The 20,266-nt window shown below is 43.1% G+C and overlaps 1 protein-coding gene and 2 long non-coding RNA genes across 5 annotated transcripts in view; 2 read left to right on the top strand and 1 right to left on the bottom strand.

Annotated features, from left to right (window-relative positions):
- PARP4 (poly(ADP-ribose) polymerase family member 4) overlaps positions 1 to 20,266 on the bottom strand; it is a 109,473-nt gene that overhangs the window by 15,109 nt on the left and 74,098 nt on the right. For all 3 annotated transcript variants that reach the window (XM_058437767.1, XM_058437766.1, XM_032150642.2), the window contains exons 17-24: positions 19,675 to 19,761; positions 10,580 to 10,744; positions 9,881 to 9,927; positions 9,661 to 9,739; positions 6,663 to 6,800; positions 5,340 to 5,535; positions 3,908 to 3,975; positions 2,719 to 2,906 (exon numbers count right to left, since the gene is read on the bottom strand). In XM_058437767.1, the coding sequence (XP_058293750.1) occupies positions 2,719 to 2,906; positions 3,908 to 3,975; positions 5,340 to 5,535; positions 6,663 to 6,800; positions 9,661 to 9,739; positions 9,881 to 9,927; positions 10,580 to 10,744; positions 19,675 to 19,761 (968 nt within the window). The remainder of the gene's footprint in view (positions 1 to 2,718; positions 2,907 to 3,907; positions 3,976 to 5,339; positions 5,536 to 6,662; positions 6,801 to 9,660; positions 9,740 to 9,880; positions 9,928 to 10,579; positions 10,745 to 19,674; positions 19,762 to 20,266) is intronic.
- Positions 5,553 to 10,575, top strand: LOC131383292 (uncharacterized). The gene is made up of 3 exons (XR_009213208.1): positions 5,553 to 5,625; positions 6,631 to 6,828; positions 10,501 to 10,575. It is a non-coding gene; the product is annotated as an uncharacterized LOC131383292 (long non-coding RNA).
- Positions 12,144 to 19,680, top strand: LOC131383293 (uncharacterized). Its single transcript, XR_009213209.1, has 3 exons — positions 12,144 to 12,167; positions 18,101 to 18,224; positions 19,669 to 19,680. It is a non-coding gene; the product is annotated as an uncharacterized LOC131383293 (long non-coding RNA).

The raw sequence follows: 20,266 nt of genomic DNA, 5'->3' as shown, positions 1-20,266 counted from the left end.
AAGTTTGGCTAATGTAAGCTCCCATCTATCAGAGGACTGACTTATCCTTCAAATAGAAAAAAGTTGAAATTCTTGACTTTCAGTTCACTGAGGGAGGGAGTAGATGACTCTAAAAACAACCCTATAAGGTATCAGAATGCTGACAAAGATACCAACATAATTTCCATAAATAACAATATTACCTGAATCTGATCCCAAAGGCCTAGAGCTGGCAAAGAGCGAATAAAATCTACCTCTTAAAATCTGGTACACATCAACACAGCAAAAGGCATAAAGAAGCAACTCTCACTCTAGCAAAGAGCATCTCTGACATTTAAATGACAAGTGCCCTATTACTTTTCTCTCTACAATAATTCTACAACTATCAAGAACTCCTTGCTTAGAGGAGTTCCTCCTGAAATATTAAAGATCAATTATTTTTCAGAAAAAGAGCTTATGAAAATAATTTCCAAGATGTTTTTCAACCTATGGATAAAGACTGGATTTGTCTTTACCCTCCATATTAATTGGTGATGATCATAACACGGGTTATTACTATTATGGGTTATTGGTAGTTACAGCTTCCGTCTGTTAGTGAGGCAGGCTGGAATCTTCCTGTGCTCCTTCAGGGTGGCTCTCAGAGCACCAGGACTCACACCAGGGAGGAAGCCTGATGGTCTCTACCCCTGGGAAGCTCACTTTACTAGAGTTTGTAACTGCAAACACATGCTTGGAAGATGAGGGAGAAACACTTAGAAAGATCCCAAAAACTCGACAGAAAAGCAGAATGGATCCCAACCCCTCCAGTCATGGGCGGTGCGAACTGGCACAGTCTCCTCTTGGAGCAGGCTCCCCCACTGCACACCCAGACTCCCCATCACATGCCTTACATTTTTCAATTTTTTTTTTTAATTTTTAAAGATGGGGTCTTGCTTAGTCACTCAGGCTGGAGTGCAATCGCCCCACCATGGCTCACTACAGCCTTGACCTCCTGGGCTGAAGCAATCCTCCTGCTTTGGCCTCCCAAAGTGCTGGGACCATAGGAGTGAGCCACTGCACCTGACCTCATCACACTCCCTTGATTTCCTCCTTGACACATGGGAAAATCCCATCTCCCAGCTCCAGGGTGGGGGCCCGATGTTCGTCCCAGAATAGGCCCTCACTGAGGAAGGCATAAATAAGTGCCAGTACCTCTGCCCTGTGGTGTCTGAGCCCTGACCTGGGAGCAGGGGGCAGGGAGGGGCTGCTGCGACCAGGAGACGGTGCACGGGCTGCCCTGAGTGCAGCTGTGAGCTCAGCAGGTAAAGTCCCATCAGGAACAACAACTGGCGGAGCTGCTCAGGCTGGATGTATTTCCTCATTGGCCTGTGATGCTGGGCTAGGCCTTAGATTACAGAGAACAGAGCCAGGAGCTGTGACTGTGGAGGATACAGAAGAAAGCCCTCAAGTGACAAGTGCCCTATTACTTTTCTCTCTACATTAATTCTACAACTAGCTGGCTTGGGTATAGCAGCTAGGGGCGTTGGAGGCCACAGAGGGGCACTGGGGGCCATGGAGGGGCATCGGGGCCACAGAGGGGCAGTGGGGGTGCTGGCTCCTGGAGCTTAGGGCGAGTCCAGGTCAAGGCTCAGGGGCAAGGACAGCACAGAGGCCCCCATTCTGCCCCATGAAGAAGCTGAGGATCTGCTCCATGCACTGCCTCAGAATAGAGACAGCTGGTGACCACTTGCTGAGGTGGTGGCCACAGGTGGGAGTCCAGGGGCCACAGAGGCAGGCGGGATGGGCAAGTCCTATGCAGACACCGAGTGGCCCCCTCTGTTCGACGTTTTCCTTACACACACACCACACACCTTAGTGCCATCCAAAAGAGCTAACTTTTACTGGGGAAGGGGCAATTCCAACAATGTAGGGTGTGAGCCTCCCATGGAAAGCTTCTGTGCACACCACAGGGTTTGAAAATGCAAGTGCTCATAATGGCCAGAAAAGAGATGCGAAGGAGCAAAGCAGCCTGGTGGGGTCTGCCTGGAGGCCACATGCCCAGCACGAGCCCAGCACAGCCAGGGAGGAGCAAAGCAGCCTGGTGGGGTCTGCCTGGAGGCCACATCCCCAGCACGAGCCCAGCACAGCCAGGGAGGAGCAAAGCAGCCTGGTGGGGTCTGCCTGGAGGCCACTTGCCCAGCACGAGCCCAGCACAGCCAGGGAGGAGCAAAGCAGCTTGGTGGGGTCTGCCTGGAGGCCACATGCCCCAAGCACAGCTGGGGAGGAGCAAAGCAGCCTGGTGGGGTCTGCCTGGAGGCCACATCCCCAGCAAGAGCCCAGCACAGCCAGGCAGGAGGTTTACCCAGGCCGCTGGGGACAAGCTGGAGATTTGGATTCTTATGCTAAATAATAACATCTAACATTGATCTGGTGCTTTTTGATTCAGTTCTGTTCTAAGTGCTTTCTATGTATGAGCTCATTTATTCCTCAGCAACCCTAGGATGTAGGTATTTTCATTATCATCTTGGTTTTACAGATGAGAGGTTAAGGAACTTGCCTAAGGTCACGGCTAAGCTAATGAGTGGCCAACCCAGGTTCTGAGACTCAGGCAGTCTGGCTGGGAGCCCAGAGCCCCATTCCTCTATGCTGTAAGGCTTCTGTATTCTAGTGTCAACTTCCAAGCTTGCAAAAGTCCTGTGCAGGGCAACAAGAAGACCTCCCCGTGGGTCTGGACTGTGTGACCAGCTCTCTGAGACTCACCCGATACCGCAGGCGAATAACCTGGTGTGGGGGCGGCTCCTCTTCACGAGCTGTAATGTCAGGCTCTCATCCTGGAGGTGCCCATCAGACACCAGGAGAATGTTCCGTGACCCTCGAGCAGGATACAATAAGCTAAGATATCGGAGTGTTTTCCAGAAGTCTGTGTTTCCCATGGTAGGTGTGGCAGACTGGAGGAAATGAAGTGAAAGATTATATTCTCCTTGTTGGACACAGTCACCATTTGCTGTCATCACTGACACACCTAAGCACAGTGTAGAGATATAGTGACACCAAAAATATTTTCTTTCCCTAATTATACATTTGTGAAACAACTAAACTTATGTCCTTTTAGTTTATTTCATGTCACACAGTAACTATAATATTATCACCTCATGCTTATTTGATTTTTTACAGTTTCCAGAGGACTATGACATCTACAGGAAGAAATGTCCCATGCAATCAGCCCCGGATTTGCCAGCCTGGCCGAGGCAGCTGGTCAGTCTCAGCTTGCTCAATTTTATTATTTTATTTCTTTTTTTTTTTTTCTTTGAGATGGAGTCTTGCTCCGTTGCCCAGGCTGGAGTGCAGTGGCACAATCTCGGCTCACTGCAACTTCTACCTCCTGGGTTCAAGCGATTCTCCTGTGTCAGCCTCCCAAGTGGCTGGGATTACAGGTGTCCATCACCACACCTGGCTAATTTTTTGTATTTTAAGTAGAGATGGGGTTTCACCGTGTTGGCCAGGTTGGTCTTGAATTCCTGACCTCAGGTAATCCACCCGTCCTGGCCTCCCAAAGTGCTGAGATTACAGGTGTGAGCCACCACACCCAGCATTTCTTTTTTCTTTCTTTTTTTTTTTTAAAAAAAAACCTCAACCCTTTTAGATGAAGCTGGCTGCATTTTAAGAGAAAAAAAACAAAGGACAGAAGAAAACTTCTCAAAGCTGTTAATGCTAGTTGCATTAGGGTGTTGGGACATGGGTGATTTTTTTCTTTCTATTCTTTTTAATTTCCAATTTTTCCTTAATGAGCTCATTATCATTTTAATTAATGAAATAAAGAGCCTACCAATATACAAAAACCCAGGACTAGGGGTGCTCTGATGGTGGCCTGAGGGGCCTAAGCCCTGGAGGTACCCTTAAAGTGTGGTAGGAAAAGACCCAAGAGATACAGGAAGCCTCTTGCACTCACCATGACGAACTCTGTTGCCGCGGTATTGCTTGTGATATGCTTAGGATACGAAAATAACTCCTTGTAACCTGTGTAATAAGATCAGCATGAGGTGCCGCTTCCACACGTTCACTTGCTTGAGCACTAACAAACAATAATGTTACTTCATACCATCACAGCTGTTGTAAAGGATGTTATATATTTATGTGTGTACCTTCCTTTTTAGAAAACTGTTTGATAATTTTAACATACAAAAGATTGACCACAGGCCAGGCACGGTGGCTCATGCCTGTAATCCCAGCACTTTGGGAGGCTGAGGTGGGTGGACCACCTGAGGTCAGGAGTTCAAGACTAGCTCTGGTCAACAGGGTGAAATGCTGTTTCTGCTAAAAATACAAAAATTAGCTGGGTATTGGTGGTGGGCACTGTAATCTCAGCCACTGGGGAGGCTAAGACCGGGAGGCAGAGGTTGCAGTGAGCTGAGATCACACCACCGCACTCCAGCCTGGGCAACAAAGCGAGACTCTGTCTCCAAAAAAAAAAAAAAAAAATTAACTATACTATTTTTCTAAATAATACATCATAGAGCATTCAAACTGTGGCCTTTTACTATGCAAAATGTTGAATCAAATTCCATGTGCACATGCAGATCGCTTGTGCAAAGGTGCAGGGCATTGCAATGGCCTGAGCAGCTTGGCCCCTGGAAGGCCACAGTGTCTGCTTATGCCCTTTGCACTCCCCATGCTTATCCGACCTCTGCCCCAGCAGCAGCAGATTGTACCTCTGGGGAAAAGGGGCTGGGCCTTCTGCTGGATGGCACAGAGGATGAGAATCAATAGGACAGGACTGTCCCCACACTCCACTCTACACACCTCTCATCCCTGAGGTGCTGCCTTCTGGTGGCTGAGACGTCCCTGGGCCCCACCTGGAGGATGGTACTACCTCCCTTCTAGTGGTGCTGGCCGGATACTTCCTGAGACCATTCCGTATAGATTTTCTATGACTGTGCTGATGGCAAATGTTTTGTCCTTAGACTTGGGACCTCCTACTCAACAGACTAAGGGTTTTGCATTTGGTTCAGTTGCTAATGACAACAGTAGCATTTATATCTCACTTACTGTGGAACAGGCAAGTTTAAAAATCCTTTACATACATTAGCTCAGTCCTCCTCACACCAACACTGAGTTAGGGACAATTATCCTCAGATCGCAGATGAGGAAATGGAGGCACCAGAAGTTCAAGTAGTGCACCCAAGGTGACACACAGAGCCTGTGAGTGGTACAGCTGGAATCGGGACCTAGGGGGTCCAGCTCCAGAGCTCTTGTTCTTCAGTTTCATACTAGGCTGACCCTCACCGCACAAGCGGGGTCGGATACCCACAGTTGTCAGCTCTACAGAACATGATTCACCTGTGGGGGAAGCACACGCAGGACCAGGGCCAAAGCGCACTCACCTGTGCCGAACTGGATAACGTTTACTTTCTGCTTCTCACCCACCAAGGACAGCACATGCAAGGCGATTTGCTTGGCTTGCAAGAATGTCACACCCTCCATGGAACTGGAGCAGTCAAGACAAATAATCACTTCGCTCTCATTGGCTAGGTCAGGGAGGTCGACATCGAGATCGGGTTGAAAGACAAGCATACAAGCCTGAAAGGAGAAAGAAGGTGCTGGACTGGAGCTTCTTGTCACTTCAACCAGAAAAGGTCTACTTAGAAAACTCCAAAAGTTTCTAGTGAGGTAAACTAATGCTATAAAAACAGAAAGAATAAGATGTAATTAACAACAAGATGGCCTACTAGGAGTTCCAGTCAAAAGTAGAATGTTAGAACTGGGAGTTTCCAACTTCTGACATAAACTTCTGAGAGGTCAAGAATTAATATCTGAAAAATCGTATAGCATCAACATTATAGAATATATATATATATATATATATATATATATATCACACACACTATTCTAAGAGGAATATACATGCCATTGTGATTACTAAACTATACACACATACCTTTTGTTCTATTAATTAACCAATATTTAACTACTATCACGTAAGTTTCCTTTTTGTTTTTTTTTTTTTGAGACAGGGTCTCCCTCTGTTGTTCAGGCTGGTGTGCAGTGGCACGATCACAGCTCAGTTTAACCTCAACCTCCTGGACTCAAGTGATCGCCCTGTCTTAGCCTCCTGAGAAGCTGAAACCACAGGTGTGTATGACCACACCTGGCTAATTTTTTTTCTTAATTTTTTATAGAGACGAGGTCTCACTATGTTTCCCAGGCTGGTTTCAAACTCCTGAGCTCAAGCAATGCACCTGCCTTGGCCTCTCAAAGTGCTGGGATTACAGGTGTGAGCCACCACACCCAGCCTAAGTTTCTATTTTAACTTAAGAAGAGACTCTTTGTCACAGCCACACAAAATGGTCTTACTACCAACCACAAATAACTGCTTATTTGTTTTTCCAGTATCAGTATTTTAAAAGTATAACAAGTATAGAGAATACCCAATGTAATGTCTGATGGCACAGGTTCTTTTGGTGGAGCTAAAGGTAAAAATGCCAATTTCTACAGGCAAATCATCCACATAAGGGTTTTGGATGAAACGTCAGAAGTTTGGCATGCTTGATATCATCAATATTTTTAGTTGCAGAATCTTGGGATGTGAGAGTTCATTTTGTAATGCTAGTTTTTCAGGACAATCAATAATTTGCAAGTTTAACCAGCTTATTCTGAAACTTATTTTTCCAATAGCGTCTCCTATGTCTAAGTAAGAAGGAGTATACCTCGCTTTCTTTTTCTGGATGTTTTTCAACCCACATTCTTGGGAGATACGCAGCAGACAAACCGATGTGGAGAGAAAATCCACTGCTGTCTAAGGAGCTGCCTTCCATGGTGCTAATGACAGCTTTGCAGTCTGTGCGCTGCGAAACAAAACACCATGACAAGAAGGTGAGTAATGGAGTAACACCATATTAGCAGTCTGCACTTACCTGTCATGGAGCAAACCCTTGCATAGCTTACATAACTCTATTAAGAATCAACAAAGTCATGGTAAATTCCAAAATAATGAAATGTAGGCCAGGTGCAGTGGCTCACACATGTAATCTCAGCACTTTGGGACGCTGAGGTGGGTGGAGTTTGAGGCCAGCCTGGCCAACATGGTGAAACCTGTCTCTACTAAAAATACAAAAAATTAGCTGGGCGTAATGGTGGGCATCTGTATTCCCAGCTACTCAGGAGGCTGAGGCAGGAGAATCGCTTGAACCCAGGAGGTAGAGGTTGCAGTGAGCCAAGATCGCGCCACTGCACTCCAGCCTGGGTAACAACAGGGTAACTCTGTCTCAAAACAAAAACAAAACAAAACGAAAAAACCAAAATAACAAAATGTAGGTTTTAGAAGACCATGAGCATATTAGTCACCCTTCTGCAATCCTAAGGTTGATTCACACGGTCGAATTTAGGTAAGTGTGAGACAGTCTCAAACCCTGGATCCAAAGATTACAGATCAGGCCGGGCACAGTGGCTCACGCCTGTAACCCCAGCACTATGGGAGGCCGAGGCAGGTGGATCACGAGGTCAGGAGATCGAGACCACGGTGAAATCCCGTCTCTACTAAAAACACACAAAAAATTAGCCGGGTGCAGTGGTGGGCACCTGTAGTCCCAGCTACTAGGGAGGCTGAGGCAGGAGAGTGGCGTGAACCCGGGAGGTGGAGCTTGCAGTGAGCCGAGATCACACCACTGCACTCCAGCCTGGGTGACAGAGCAAGACTCTGTCTTACAAAAAAAGAAAAAAAAAAAAAGATTACAGATCTGCCCATTCAGTTAGACTTATCTGGGTATAGCAGACGGCACATCAGATAATTAAAACCGAGAAGACTAAAATAGAAAATTCAACAGAAATCTTAGAATTATAACTTATTTGTATATTATATTTTCATGAATATAAAAAAGCTATTGAAAATGTAAATAAGCTTTACAACAACAAAGGCAAAGGCATGTGCTAGAGTGTAACATGACCACAAAGTCTCTCCACTCCTGTCTGCGTGCCCCTTTGCAATGTGACTTTTGAAGTTCCTCCTGCCTCAAGGCAGCAGCTGTATTTCCACCCTTGAAACTGGAGTTGGCCATAGGACTTGCTGTGGCCAACGATATGCTGTCAGATGAGATACAAGCAGGGGCGTAAAAAGTGTCCATGCAACGGGGCTGGCACTCTCTTGTTGCTACTGAGGACTCCTCCACCATTATGTAGTGGCTCACGCCTGTAATCCCAGCACTTTGGGAGGCCAAGGTGGGCGGATCACCTGAGGTCAGGAGTTCGAGACCAGCCTGGCCAACATGGGAAACCCCGTCTCTACTAAAAATAGAAAATTTAGCTGGGCGTGGTGGCAGGCATCTGTAGTTCCAGCTACTCAGGAGGCTGAGGCATGATAATTGCTTGAACCCAGGAGGTGGAGTTTGCAGTGGGCCAAGATTCCACCACTGCACTCCAACGTGGGCGACAGAGTGAGACTCTGTCTTAAAAAAAAAAAAAGAAAAGAAAAAAAGAAAGGCACTGCAGAAACATACGAGAGAGGAACATTTTTTTTAATACAACAAAATTTCTCAGAACTAAAGACCACCAGTTACATACAATGAATGAAAATCATACTATTATGAAATTTCAGAATACCAGAGATAAAGAGAAGGTCTGAAATTCCTGCAGAATTCTAAAAAGGAAAATAGGCTGGGTGTGGTGGCTCATGCCTGTAATTCTAGCACTTTGGGAAGCCGAAGCAAAGAAGATCCCTTGAGCCCAGGAGTTTAAGAAAAGCCTGGGCAACATGGTGAGACTCTGCCTCTACAATTTTTTTTTTTTTTTTTTTTGAGACAGAGTCTCGCTCTGACGCCTAGGCTGGAGTGCAGTGGCACAATCTCAGCTCACTGCAAGCTCCACCTCCTGGGTTCACGCCATTCTCCTGCCTCAGCTTCCCAAGTAGCTGGGACCATAGGTGCCCACCACCACACCTGGCTATTTTTTTGTATTTTTAGTAGAAATGAGGTTTCACTACGTTAGCCAGGATGGTCTCCATCTCCTGACCTCATGATTCACCCACCTCAGCCTCCCAAAGTGCTGGGATTACAGGCATGAGCCACCGCACCCAGCCAATTTTTTTTTTTTTTAATTAGCCAGGTGTGCTGGCACAGGCCTGTAGCCCTAGCTACTCAGGAGCCTGAAGCAGGAGGATTGTTTGAGCCAAGGAGGTCAAGGATAAAGTGAGCCATGACTGCACCACTGTACTCTAATCTGGGTGACAGAGCAAGACCCTGTCTCAAAAAATAAAACAAAACAAACAAAAAAAACTCATCATAATATTATACATTTCTTGGCTCAGTGGTAAACATCATTTACAGGATAATCACTGACTACTGTGAAACAGGTCTTTTGGAATGAAGGGGAAAGGAAAAGTAGGGAGTTAGGTGGGTGGAGGAGGCAAGAGCTACACATCCAACTTCCAAAATAGGAAGTCAAAAGATAATTTCTGAAACAGGTGAATCAAGAAAAAGCATTAAAAATTAATATTTAAAAATTGGAGGCAAAATCAAAGAAACAGCTCAAATAGTCCAAGTGATTCACTGTCTCTGGAAACTGGTCTGGGGAGAATCAGGGGCAGGAGTACTGCTTCTTGTCAGAAGTTTTGTCAGCATTATTTCACTTTTCAACCATGTGTGCATACATTGCTTTGATAAGATAAAAGTAGTGTTAAAATAACAGCTCTTAAGAAATCAAAGATGCACTAACCTTTTGTTTCAGTTCATGTGTATCACTGAAAATGAATTCAATCACGTACGGCATCTCAATAGACATGCTCAAAGAGAAGCTAGCAAAAATGAAGAGAAAGTTGTCTTAGTCTACGATCTTAAATTTCTATCTGAAATTATTTCAAACAATTCTAAGTGGAAATTTAAACCAGAAAACCAATATCCATTGAACTGACAGGTTTTATATTTTAGGTACTAACCTTTGCTTTGTTCCTATTTCTTTTATACAAATCTTCTCTACTGTATCCTGTTAAAAGAAAAATACATTTGTATAACTAAGCATATATTAAGTTTCACAATGAGACTCTAAGCTGAACGTAATCTTGGCAAGGCCACAACTGTCAGCAAGACAGCTGGTTTCACTTTCAAGCAGTGAAACACAGAAAGTTTGCTCATGGAATGACACGAACTTCTAAAATACAACTCACCATTTTGACAGAGATTTTAAAACTCTACGTATGTCTGTGTGTATACACACACACACACACACATTTTATACATGTGCTGTACATACAAAGTAGGAAGTTTGGAGGGATATACCAAAGCATTAACCATTAACTCTGGGCAATGGGATAAAGGATGGTTTTAATTTTCTTATTTTGGCTTATTTGTATTCTCTATGCTTATCTAGTTCTTCATGATGAACATGCACTACAGATATAACATTTTTTGAGTGATTAAGCAGAATAAAAATATGCTTATTGATCATATCTGTATCTTTTATTCTTTTCATTTTATACACATAATGTATCTAAATGCATAAATGTCAGTAAAATTAACTTTATGCATAAAAGATTATTCTACATGTTTTTCTCCCCAGGCATAAATTCCTCCACAGCCCTCCACCACTCCCCCTCCACTGCCGCCAAAATGCTTCTTCAAATCTTATGTGTACAAACCTGAAGGTTTTCATTCAAAGCCTTGTCCTGTTGCCAGGGTGCTACGGTGGCGGGCATGAAAAAGACACCAACAGTGCCCAGGATGCTGAGTTCTGTGATGTAGGTAATTTTTATAAGAACCTTAGCCTTAGGGGGTAAGTTTCCAACACTTACAGTAAAAACGTCCTGAAACAGAAACATATGACTTAGCTTCCAACTTGAAAGCATACCCATTATATGCCAGCTAACTCCACGTACTTCTTAAGCAACCTGAATGACAAGCTGCCAAATTCTTCCTCAGAAAACAGTAATAAAACCTAAAAGACACATTGGTGGGGCTAATGGAGAATCCTGGAGCCATTCACCAGTGTTGGGAACAGGGTGATGTTTGTGGCAGGCAGACGGAGAGGGGCCCCCCTGGCAGCGGAACTGGGAAGAAGCACTCATGGACTTTGCCCCAGGGGGCTCTCACGTGTGAGCTCCCTGCACAAGTGGGCTCTGCTGCACGGGTGAGCTCTGCTGCACGGGTGGGCTCTGCTGCATGGGCAGGCCCTGCTGCACGGGCAGGCTCTGCTGCACGGGTGGGCTCTGCTGCACAGATGGCCTCCACAAAGCCCTTTCTTGAAGACGCTCCCTGACCTCCGCGGCACCCAACACCACTTTTGCCAGCAGCTGTAGAACCAGGGCAGTTTTTTCTAAGCTTGGCCCTTGCTTAATTATTTTACCCTATGGTAATTTCTCATGTTATTTTTATTTTTATTTATTTATTTTTTAGAGATAGGATCTTGCTCCGTCATCCAGGCTGGAGGGCAGTGGTGCAGTCATAGCTTAATGTAGCCTTGAAACCCCAGGTCTAAGCCATCCTCCTAAGTAGATGGGACTACAGGCATGCAACCACCATGCCTGGCTGATTTTTAAATATTTTTGTACAGATGGGGTTGCCCAGGCTGGTCTCGAACTCCAGGCCTCAAGTGACCCTTCCACCTTCTGCTCCCAAAGTGCTGGGATTACATGTGTGAGCTACCACACCCAGCCTATCATGTTATTTTTTAATAAAAGTCTTTAGCTTTCTTCTAAAGGGATGTTGATAATCGCTATATAAGGTGGCAACCCCACGACTAGCTAGGGCAGAAAAAATAAGCTAGATACATTTTTTTCTGATAACTACGCGGAGATCCTCTCAACATCCCCAACTATGTTCACCATTCTAGTTGACCACCCTATCATGAAAATTTTGTATATTTAGATTAGGATTAATTTAGGCTTAAAGGTTAAATTATTACTTTTGACATCAAAGACATCCATTTACAGGATAGAAACAGATAATAAAGAGGTGATTATTAAATACTTAATAGTGCTAGCCCTTAAAAGAAACGTATGTATAAACACCTGGGGTTCATTTGAGAGACTGCCACTTAATAGAGTGGGATTGCAGTTCTGTTTCTGGGTAGGATATAGGTGGATGCAGAAAATGTCACTTCTGTTATAACACACCAGGGAATCTACAAAATCATAACTTGTTTTGAACTCATCAACCAAGCGAACTGAATTCCAAAGAGGGGACAGATGGGACACAGGATCTGTGTGAACTCCTCCCGGCTGAGAGTGGGTAAGCTTACTGGTTTAGAATAATTGGGAGCTCCTGACCCAAGGGGAGTTTGCATTCTCTCGCAGTTGTTTCCCCACATCCCCACAGCCTTTCACTGGACCCACTGGAAAGGCTGAGCAGGGCAGGAGACCGAGGGGAGCACCTCTCAGTGGAGCAGGTGTGTGGGAGGTGCTGGGGCCACTTCCCTGGATCCTTTCCCCACATGAAGCAAAAGCCTCCAGCTGCTGGGGGAAGGGCAGCAAACTCTCACTTCCAGAGCTGCGGGGAAGGGGCAGAAGTAAACCAGGGATCAGAAGCCTCCCTTACTAGCCCCGTGCCCAGGTAAAGCTCCACTGCTTTAGAGAGAAACAGCCACCTCCCCATGGGGCAGGGGATGACACCCTCCTAGGCCCACGATCCTGCACTAGTACAAAGCAGGGGTTGCTACAACTGGAGGAAAGGCAGGAAGCCGTCTCCCAAACAACTCTTAACAGACACAAGGCAGAATTTGGCTGCCACTAAGATAGGACAATGAACAGAAGTGCTAATTAGTTCCCACCCTAAGGCCCAGGACTGCAGGCCCTGCCTAAGACTGAGGCTGAACAGGAAGAACACCCCTGCCCCACCAGGAGTCTAGTACAGCACATCAAGCAACAGCAGCCTAGCACTGGGGGAGGGGAAGAGTTGCTGTAATCACCTCTGTCAGACAGTGTGCAGGGTCTGCTGAAAGCTGGGGGCAGAGAATGAACCTCAGTGAGAATTGTTCCAGATCCAGAACCCAAGAGGCACAGGTAGTGGCAGTCCACCACTGGAGGAATTTGAGACTGAGAGTAATAACAACAGAGAGTAATGATAACAACAGCAGAACTCAAACTCAACTCTTCAACCCCTACACTAACCTGAAAGAACACGAATTGCCACTTTTGGGCATAAATGCCATTTATTTCGGTCTCTCTTCTTCTTTTACACACAAGGTCCAACATTCAATCACAAATTCCAAAATATACACATTTTTAAAAAGCAAGGAAAAAATGACCCAATGTCAAGACAAAGCAATTAACCGGCAGATTCAGAGATGAACATGACACTGCAACAGACAGGACTATGATTAATATATGAAAAGACACACAGAAAAGGTGAGGAATACATATGAATAGATGGAACCTTTCATTAGAGAGACTGAATTATATTTTAAGTGTCAAAAATGCTAGAAACAAACACATTATCAAAGTTGAAGAATTTGACAAGCCTATCAGCTGACTGACAATAGCTTAGGAAAGAATGAATGAACTTGAAGCTAGGTCAATAGAAATTATCCAAAATAAAATGCAACAAGAAATAAAAGTGAAAACATAGAGCTCCAAAAGCTGTGATGCAATATCAAATATGGTCTAACATATATGTATTGAAGCCTCAGAAGGAGAAAGAGACAGAGAGAATGAGGGAGAAGAAATATTTCAATAGATAAAGGTCAAGACTGTCCCAAAATGAATGTGAGATAATCCAAACTCAGAGAACTTCAAGCAAAATAAGCAATAAATTTAAAAAATAACATAAACACATCGTAGTCAAACCACTGAAAACCAAAGATAAAGAGAATCTTGAAGACAGCTTGACAAAAAAAGACACCTTCACATATAGAAGAACACCACAAGAATTAGAGCTGACTTCCGGTCAGAAACCATGTAAGCCAGAAGACAATGAAATAACATATTTAAAATGCTGAAAGGAAAACAAATAAACTGTCACCTAGAATCCCATACTCAGCAAAAAATATCTTTCAAAAATGAAGGTGAAAGATTTTGTTAGATAAAAGAGGAATGCACTCCTTGCTAGCACCCTTGTGCTAGAAAAAGAAAATAAAGAAAACTCTTCAAGCAGAAGGAAGATTTCTTCTATCTATAGAAAGAAATGAAGAGCACCAGAAACGGTAAAAATGAGAATAAATGTAGAGACATTTCCCCTTATTTTTAATTGCTTTAAAATGTAGTTGATCATCCCATAAACAGAACTAAAGACAAAAGCCACATGATTATCTCAATAGACACAGAAAAGGCCTTTGATACAATTCAACATCCCTTTATGTTAAAAACTCTCAGTAAACTAGTTATTGATGGAACATACTTCAAAATAGTAAGAACCATTAATGACAAACCCACATCCAATATCATACCGAATGGGCAAAAGCTGGAAGCATTCCCCTTGAAAACCAGCACAAGACAAGGATGCCTTCTCTCACCACTCCTATTCAATACAGTATTGGAAGTTCTGGCCAGGGCAATCAGGCAAGATAAAGAAATAAAGTTATTCAAATAGGAAGAGAGGAAGTCAAACTACCTCTGTTTGCAGATGACAAGGTCCTATATCTAGAAAACCCCATCATCTCAGCCCAAAAGCCTCTTAATCAGATAAACAACTTCAGCAAAATCTCAGGATACAAAATCAATGTGCAAAAGTCACAAGCATTCCTATACACCAACAACAGACAAGCAGAGAGCCAAATCATGAGTGAACTCCCATTCACAATTGCTACAAAGAGAATAAAATACATAGGAATACAGCTAACAAGGGAAGTGAAGGACCTCTTCAAGGAGAACTATAAACCACTGCTCAAGGAAATCAGAGAGGACACAAACAAATGGAAAAACATTCCACGCTCATGGATAGGAAGAATCAATATCGTGAAAATGCCCATACTGCCCAAAGTAATGTATAGCTTCAATGCTACTCCCATTAAACTACCATTGACATTCTTCACAGAATTAGAAAAAACTAGGTTAAAATTCATATGGAACCAAAAAAGAGCCTGTATAGTCAAGACAATCCTAAGCAAAAAGAACAAAGCTGGAGGCATCACACTACTAGACTTCACACTATACTACAAGGCTACAGTAATCAAATCAGCATGGTACTGGCACAAAAATAGACACATAGACCAATGGAACAGAATAGAGATCTCAGAAATAAGACCACACATCTACAACTGTCTGATCTTCAACAAATCTGGAAAAAAAAAAAGCAATGGGGAAAAGATTCCCTATTTAATGAACGGTGCTGGGAAAACTGGCTAGCCATATGCAGAAAATTAAAACTGGACCCCTTCCTTAAACTTACACAAAAAATTACTCGATACGGATTAAAGACTTAAATATAAAACCAAAAACTATAAAAACTCTAGAAGAAAATCTAGGCCATACCATTCAGGACATAGGCAGGGTCAAAGATTTTATGAGGAAAACATCAAAAGCAATTGCAGCAAAAGCAAAAATTGACAAATGGGATCTAATTAAACTAAAGAGCTTCTGCACAGCAAAAGAAACTATCAGCACAGCAACCAGACAACCTAGAGAATGAGAGAAAATTTTTGCAATCTATCCATCTAATGAAGGTCTAATATACAGAATCTACAAGGAACTTAAACAAATTTACAAGAAAAAGACAACCCATTAAAAAGTGGGCAAAGGACATGAACAGACACTTCTCAAAAGAAGACATTCATGTGGCAAAAAAATATGAAAAAAAGCTAAACATCACTGATCATTAGAGAAATGCAAATCAAAACCATGATGAGATAACATCTCATGCCAGTCAGAATGGCGATGGTTAAAAAATCAAGAAACAACAGATGCTGGCAAGGCTGTGGAGAAATAGGAATGCTTTTACTCTGTTGGTGGGAATGTAAATTAGTTCAACCATTGTGGAAGACAGTGTGGTCTTCCTCAAAGACCTAGAACCAGAAATACCATTTGACCCACCAATCCCATTACTGGGTATATACCCAAAGGAATATAAATAATTCCATTATAAAGATACATGCATGTGTATGTTCGTTGCAGCACTATTCACAATAGCAAAGACATGGAATCAATCCAAATGCCCATCAATGATAGACTGGATAAAGAAAATGTGGTACATATGTACCATGGAATACTACGCAGCCATAAAAAGGAATGAGACCATGACCTTTGCAGGGACATGAATGAAGCTGGAAGCCATTATCCTCACAAACTAACACAAGAACAGAAAACTAAACACAGGATGTTCTTACTTATAAGTGGGAGCTGAACAATGAGAACACATGGACACAGGGAGTGGAATATCACACACCAGGGCCTGTAGGGGAGGCAGGGGGAGGGACAGCATCAGGATAAATAGCTAATGCATGTGTGGCTTAATACCTAGATGATGGGTTGAAAGGTGCAGCAAACCACCATGGCACACATTTACCTATGTAACAAACCTGCATGTCCTGCACATGTATCCCAGAACTTTTAAAAAAAAAGATAGTTGAATATATAACAACACATTGTAGAATTTATAATATATGAAGAAATAAAACACACGACAACAATATCACAAAGGATACGGGAAAAAAGAAACGAACGTATACTGGTTGTAATGTAATGTATTCTGGTTGTAAGGTTCTTATATATGGAGTAGTATAATATTGTAGGCTGTATGTGGTAAGTTAAAGACGTATATAGTAGTAAACCCTAAAGCAGTGCTGACCAATGTAACTTTCTATGATGATAAAAATGCTCTACATATGCACTAAGTAATAAGATAGCCACTGGCCACATAAAACATTTTATTTTATATTTAAATGTAAATATACACATGTAATTAGTGGCTACTATATTTAACACATATTTAACATGTGGCTTTAGAGCAACAATCAAAACTTAATTTTTTTATTTTTTGAGACAGGGTCTCACTTTGTTGCTGAGGTGGTGCAGTGGCGCCATTATGGCTCATTGCAGCCTCCACCTCTCGGGCTCAAGTGATCCTCCCACCTCAGCCCCTCAAGTAGCCGGGACTACAGGCATGCATCACCACACCTAGCTAATTTTTGTATTTTTTGTAGATTTGGGGTTTCACCATGTTGCCCAAGCTGGTCTTGAACTCCTGGGCTCAGCTGATCCTTCTATCTCAGCCTCCCGAAGTGTTGGGATTACAGGCATGAGCTACCACACTCGGCCAACAATCAAAACTTTTTAAGAGAGAGAGAATTGGCCGGGCACGGTGGCTCACGTTTGTAATCCCAGCACTCTGGGAGGCAGAGGCAGGAGAATCACTTGAGGTTAGCGGTTTGAGACCAGCTTGACCAACATGGTGAAAACCCATCTCTACTAAAAATACAAAAATTAGCTGGGTGTGGTGGTATGTGCCTTTAGTCCCAGCTACTTGGGAGGCTGGGGCAGGAGAATCACTCAAACCGGGAGGCAGAGGTTGCAGTGAGCCAAAATCACACCACTGCACTCCAGCCTGGGCGAGAGTGAGACTCTGTCTCAAAAAAAAAAAAAAAAAAGATAGAATTAATAAGCCAATAATGGAGATACAATGGAATCATTTAAAAAACAATACAAGAGAAAGCAGGAAAAGAGAGGGAAAGGAACGAAGAACAAATAGTACAAATAGAAAACAACTAGCAAGATGGTAGATATAAATCCAACCAGCTCAGTAATTGTATTAAATAAAAATGAACTAAACAATACAAAGATCAGAAACTCTCAGATTGGATAAAGCAGCAAAATTCAACAGTATGCTATCTAAGTAGTATAGGGTTATGGTGACAAATAAGTCAGTCTAGATGTTTTGAAAAGGAGAAAAACATCAAATGGTCACATAAGTTGAAGTCTTGGAAACATTGCCATTTAATCTGGCAATGAGGAGGACGTAAGTCGTCCTAGCTGGGCACCGTCTTCATCCTTGGTTTCGGCACCACAATTTTCTCTTTATTGTACCATTAACTATCCTTTTCTGTTACTTCCACACTTAAATACTGGGGATTACGAGCTAGACCTCTATCTTTACAAACAGTATATTAAGAGTTATAAGACAAATATGTCCAGGTTGCCATGGGAAAATGAAGCCATGGGTCTTTCCTGGGGGAAGGCAGGAAAAGCTTAGATGGAGGGACTGCTAAGCTAAGATTTGTTTGTTTGTCTGTTTAGAGACAGGATCTTGCTCTGTTGCCCAGGTTGGTGTATAGTGGTATTATCACAGCTCACTGCAGCCTCGAACTCCTGGGCTCAAGTGATCCTCCCGCCTTGGCCTCCAAAAGTGCTGGGATTACAGGTATGAGCCACTGCACCTGGCATATATGGTATTTATATAACAACACATGAATGCCATATATTATGATATGAGAACATTATAGTCACAAGATGTCAAATACATTCTGGGAAACCTGAAGGCTTGGGTTAGCAATAGTTCTGATCAGACTTTACCCCTAGGTAATACCTTTTGTGAAGGCTGTTTTCTTGTGGACCATATTCCTAGGGAAATATGTAGGTATTTAGGAGGAAACATTTACGAACTCACGTAGGAGGATAACCCGATAATATTAAGTGGCAGCCTCTCAAATGAACCCCAGACTTCTGTACATACAGTTTGGCCATACATAGAGCCAGCATTGTTAACTGTTCAATAATCACCTCTTCATTGCCTATTCCCATCCTGCAGGTGGATATCTTAGATGTCAAGAGCAGTAATTTACCCATTAGATCTATATTCATCTTGAATGTGCCCCTAGCCCCAGCAAACATTAAATTTTCAAAATATCATGGTCATGTGTCACCCTCAGAGGTGATACTCAAACATATGGCCCCATCTGCAAAAATAACTAAAATACCTGCACTAGAGTTAGATGCTGACTACACGCAATCTAGCACCTGCCAGAGGCCTCGTGAAAACACTTGGTATTTAAGGAAAGTAGTCTAGTAGACCTGCCAGCTGTTCCCTCTTCCACGCTGTCCACATCACATCCCTGCTAAAGCTAATCACCTAAAAGCACAGGAGCTGGCCCAAGCGGAACCCGGCAGAAATGCCTCCCTGCTTTATGATTGGACCATCTGCTAGGTGAGCTTACTTCAGGAAAACTGTAAATATATCACACTCCTTTTTTTTTTTTTTTTTTTTTTTTTTGAGCTGGAGTTTCGCTCTTGTCGCCCAGGCTGGATGCAATGGCACAATTTTAGCTCACTGCAACCTCTGCCCCCTGGGTTCAAGTGATTCTCCTGCTGCAGCCTCTCCAGTAGCTGGGATTACAGGTGCCTGCCACCATGCCCAGCTAATTTTTGTACTTTTAGTAAGAGGGGGTTTCACCATGTTGGCCAGGCTGGTCTCAAATTCCTGACCTCAGGTGATCTGCCCACCTCAGCCTCCCAAAGTGCTAGGATTATAGGCATGAGCCATTGCGCCCGGCCAATATATCACACTCTTATCAGAAGATGAAAGTTATATACCTCAAATGTTATCTTTTTGTCTGTCATTCCTTCTGGGAAACTCAGTTCCCAATGACAGGCCTAGCTCTTCTTGTTTCTCTGGAACTAGTGATGCTGTTTCCTCCTTTGTTAAGTCAAATGGGTCTGACTGGCATGGCTTCCCCTTACTTAGAGCAAGTGGAACTCTGGGGCCTACAACAGTGTAAATTATCTCAGCCTCTAGCATGAAATTCGCATTTCATATCTTGTTCTAACTCTCTTTCCCTCTCCTGTATGCACGCGGCATGCACACCAAGCCATACCGGAGCATCCTGACTCATCAGGTAAGCACCATGGCCCTGGGTCACAGCTTCTCGGTACTCTCGCTGGGCTTCTTCCTTCTCTTTAATCTGGAAAAGATGAGTTTTAAATCATTCCTTATATGAAGAGTGACTTCAGGCTTTAATGAAGAAAACAACAGCAATGTTTATTAAAACCCAGGCAAAAACTAAAAACTGAGTCTAAGATGAATGGAAACTTAAATAAAGTGACCATCAAAATGTACTTATGTGATAAGAACTTGAACCAGAAAAGGCCAACTAAAGAGAAGTCTCTTTCAGTTGGGATCAAAATATTTCAGAATCAATAGTGAAAAAAATTTTTTTGGTTGGGAGTTTATGTGGAACATAACATAATAATTACTTTAAATTTGGGAAATTGTAGTTTATAATTTTAACTGTGGACTAATCCTTACAATAAACAAAGAATTAATCAACTGTTGTTTCTTTTCTTTTTTATTTTTTTAGAAAGTTACAATAGCTTTCATTTCAGCTCGAACTCCTGACCTCAAGTGATCCACCTGCCTCAGCCTCCCGAAGTGCTGGGATTACAGGCATGAGCCACTGCACCCGGCCC

This window comes from Hylobates moloch, unplaced genomic scaffold (genome assembly GCF_009828535.3).
Source record: "Hylobates moloch isolate HMO894 unplaced genomic scaffold, HMol_V3 SCAFFOLD_4, whole genome shotgun sequence".
In the NCBI taxonomy this organism is placed as follows: Eukaryota; Metazoa; Chordata; class Mammalia; order Primates; family Hylobatidae; genus Hylobates; species Hylobates moloch.
Note: the sequence above shows the minus strand (reverse complement) of the source record. Positions and strands in the feature narration are given on the sequence as shown.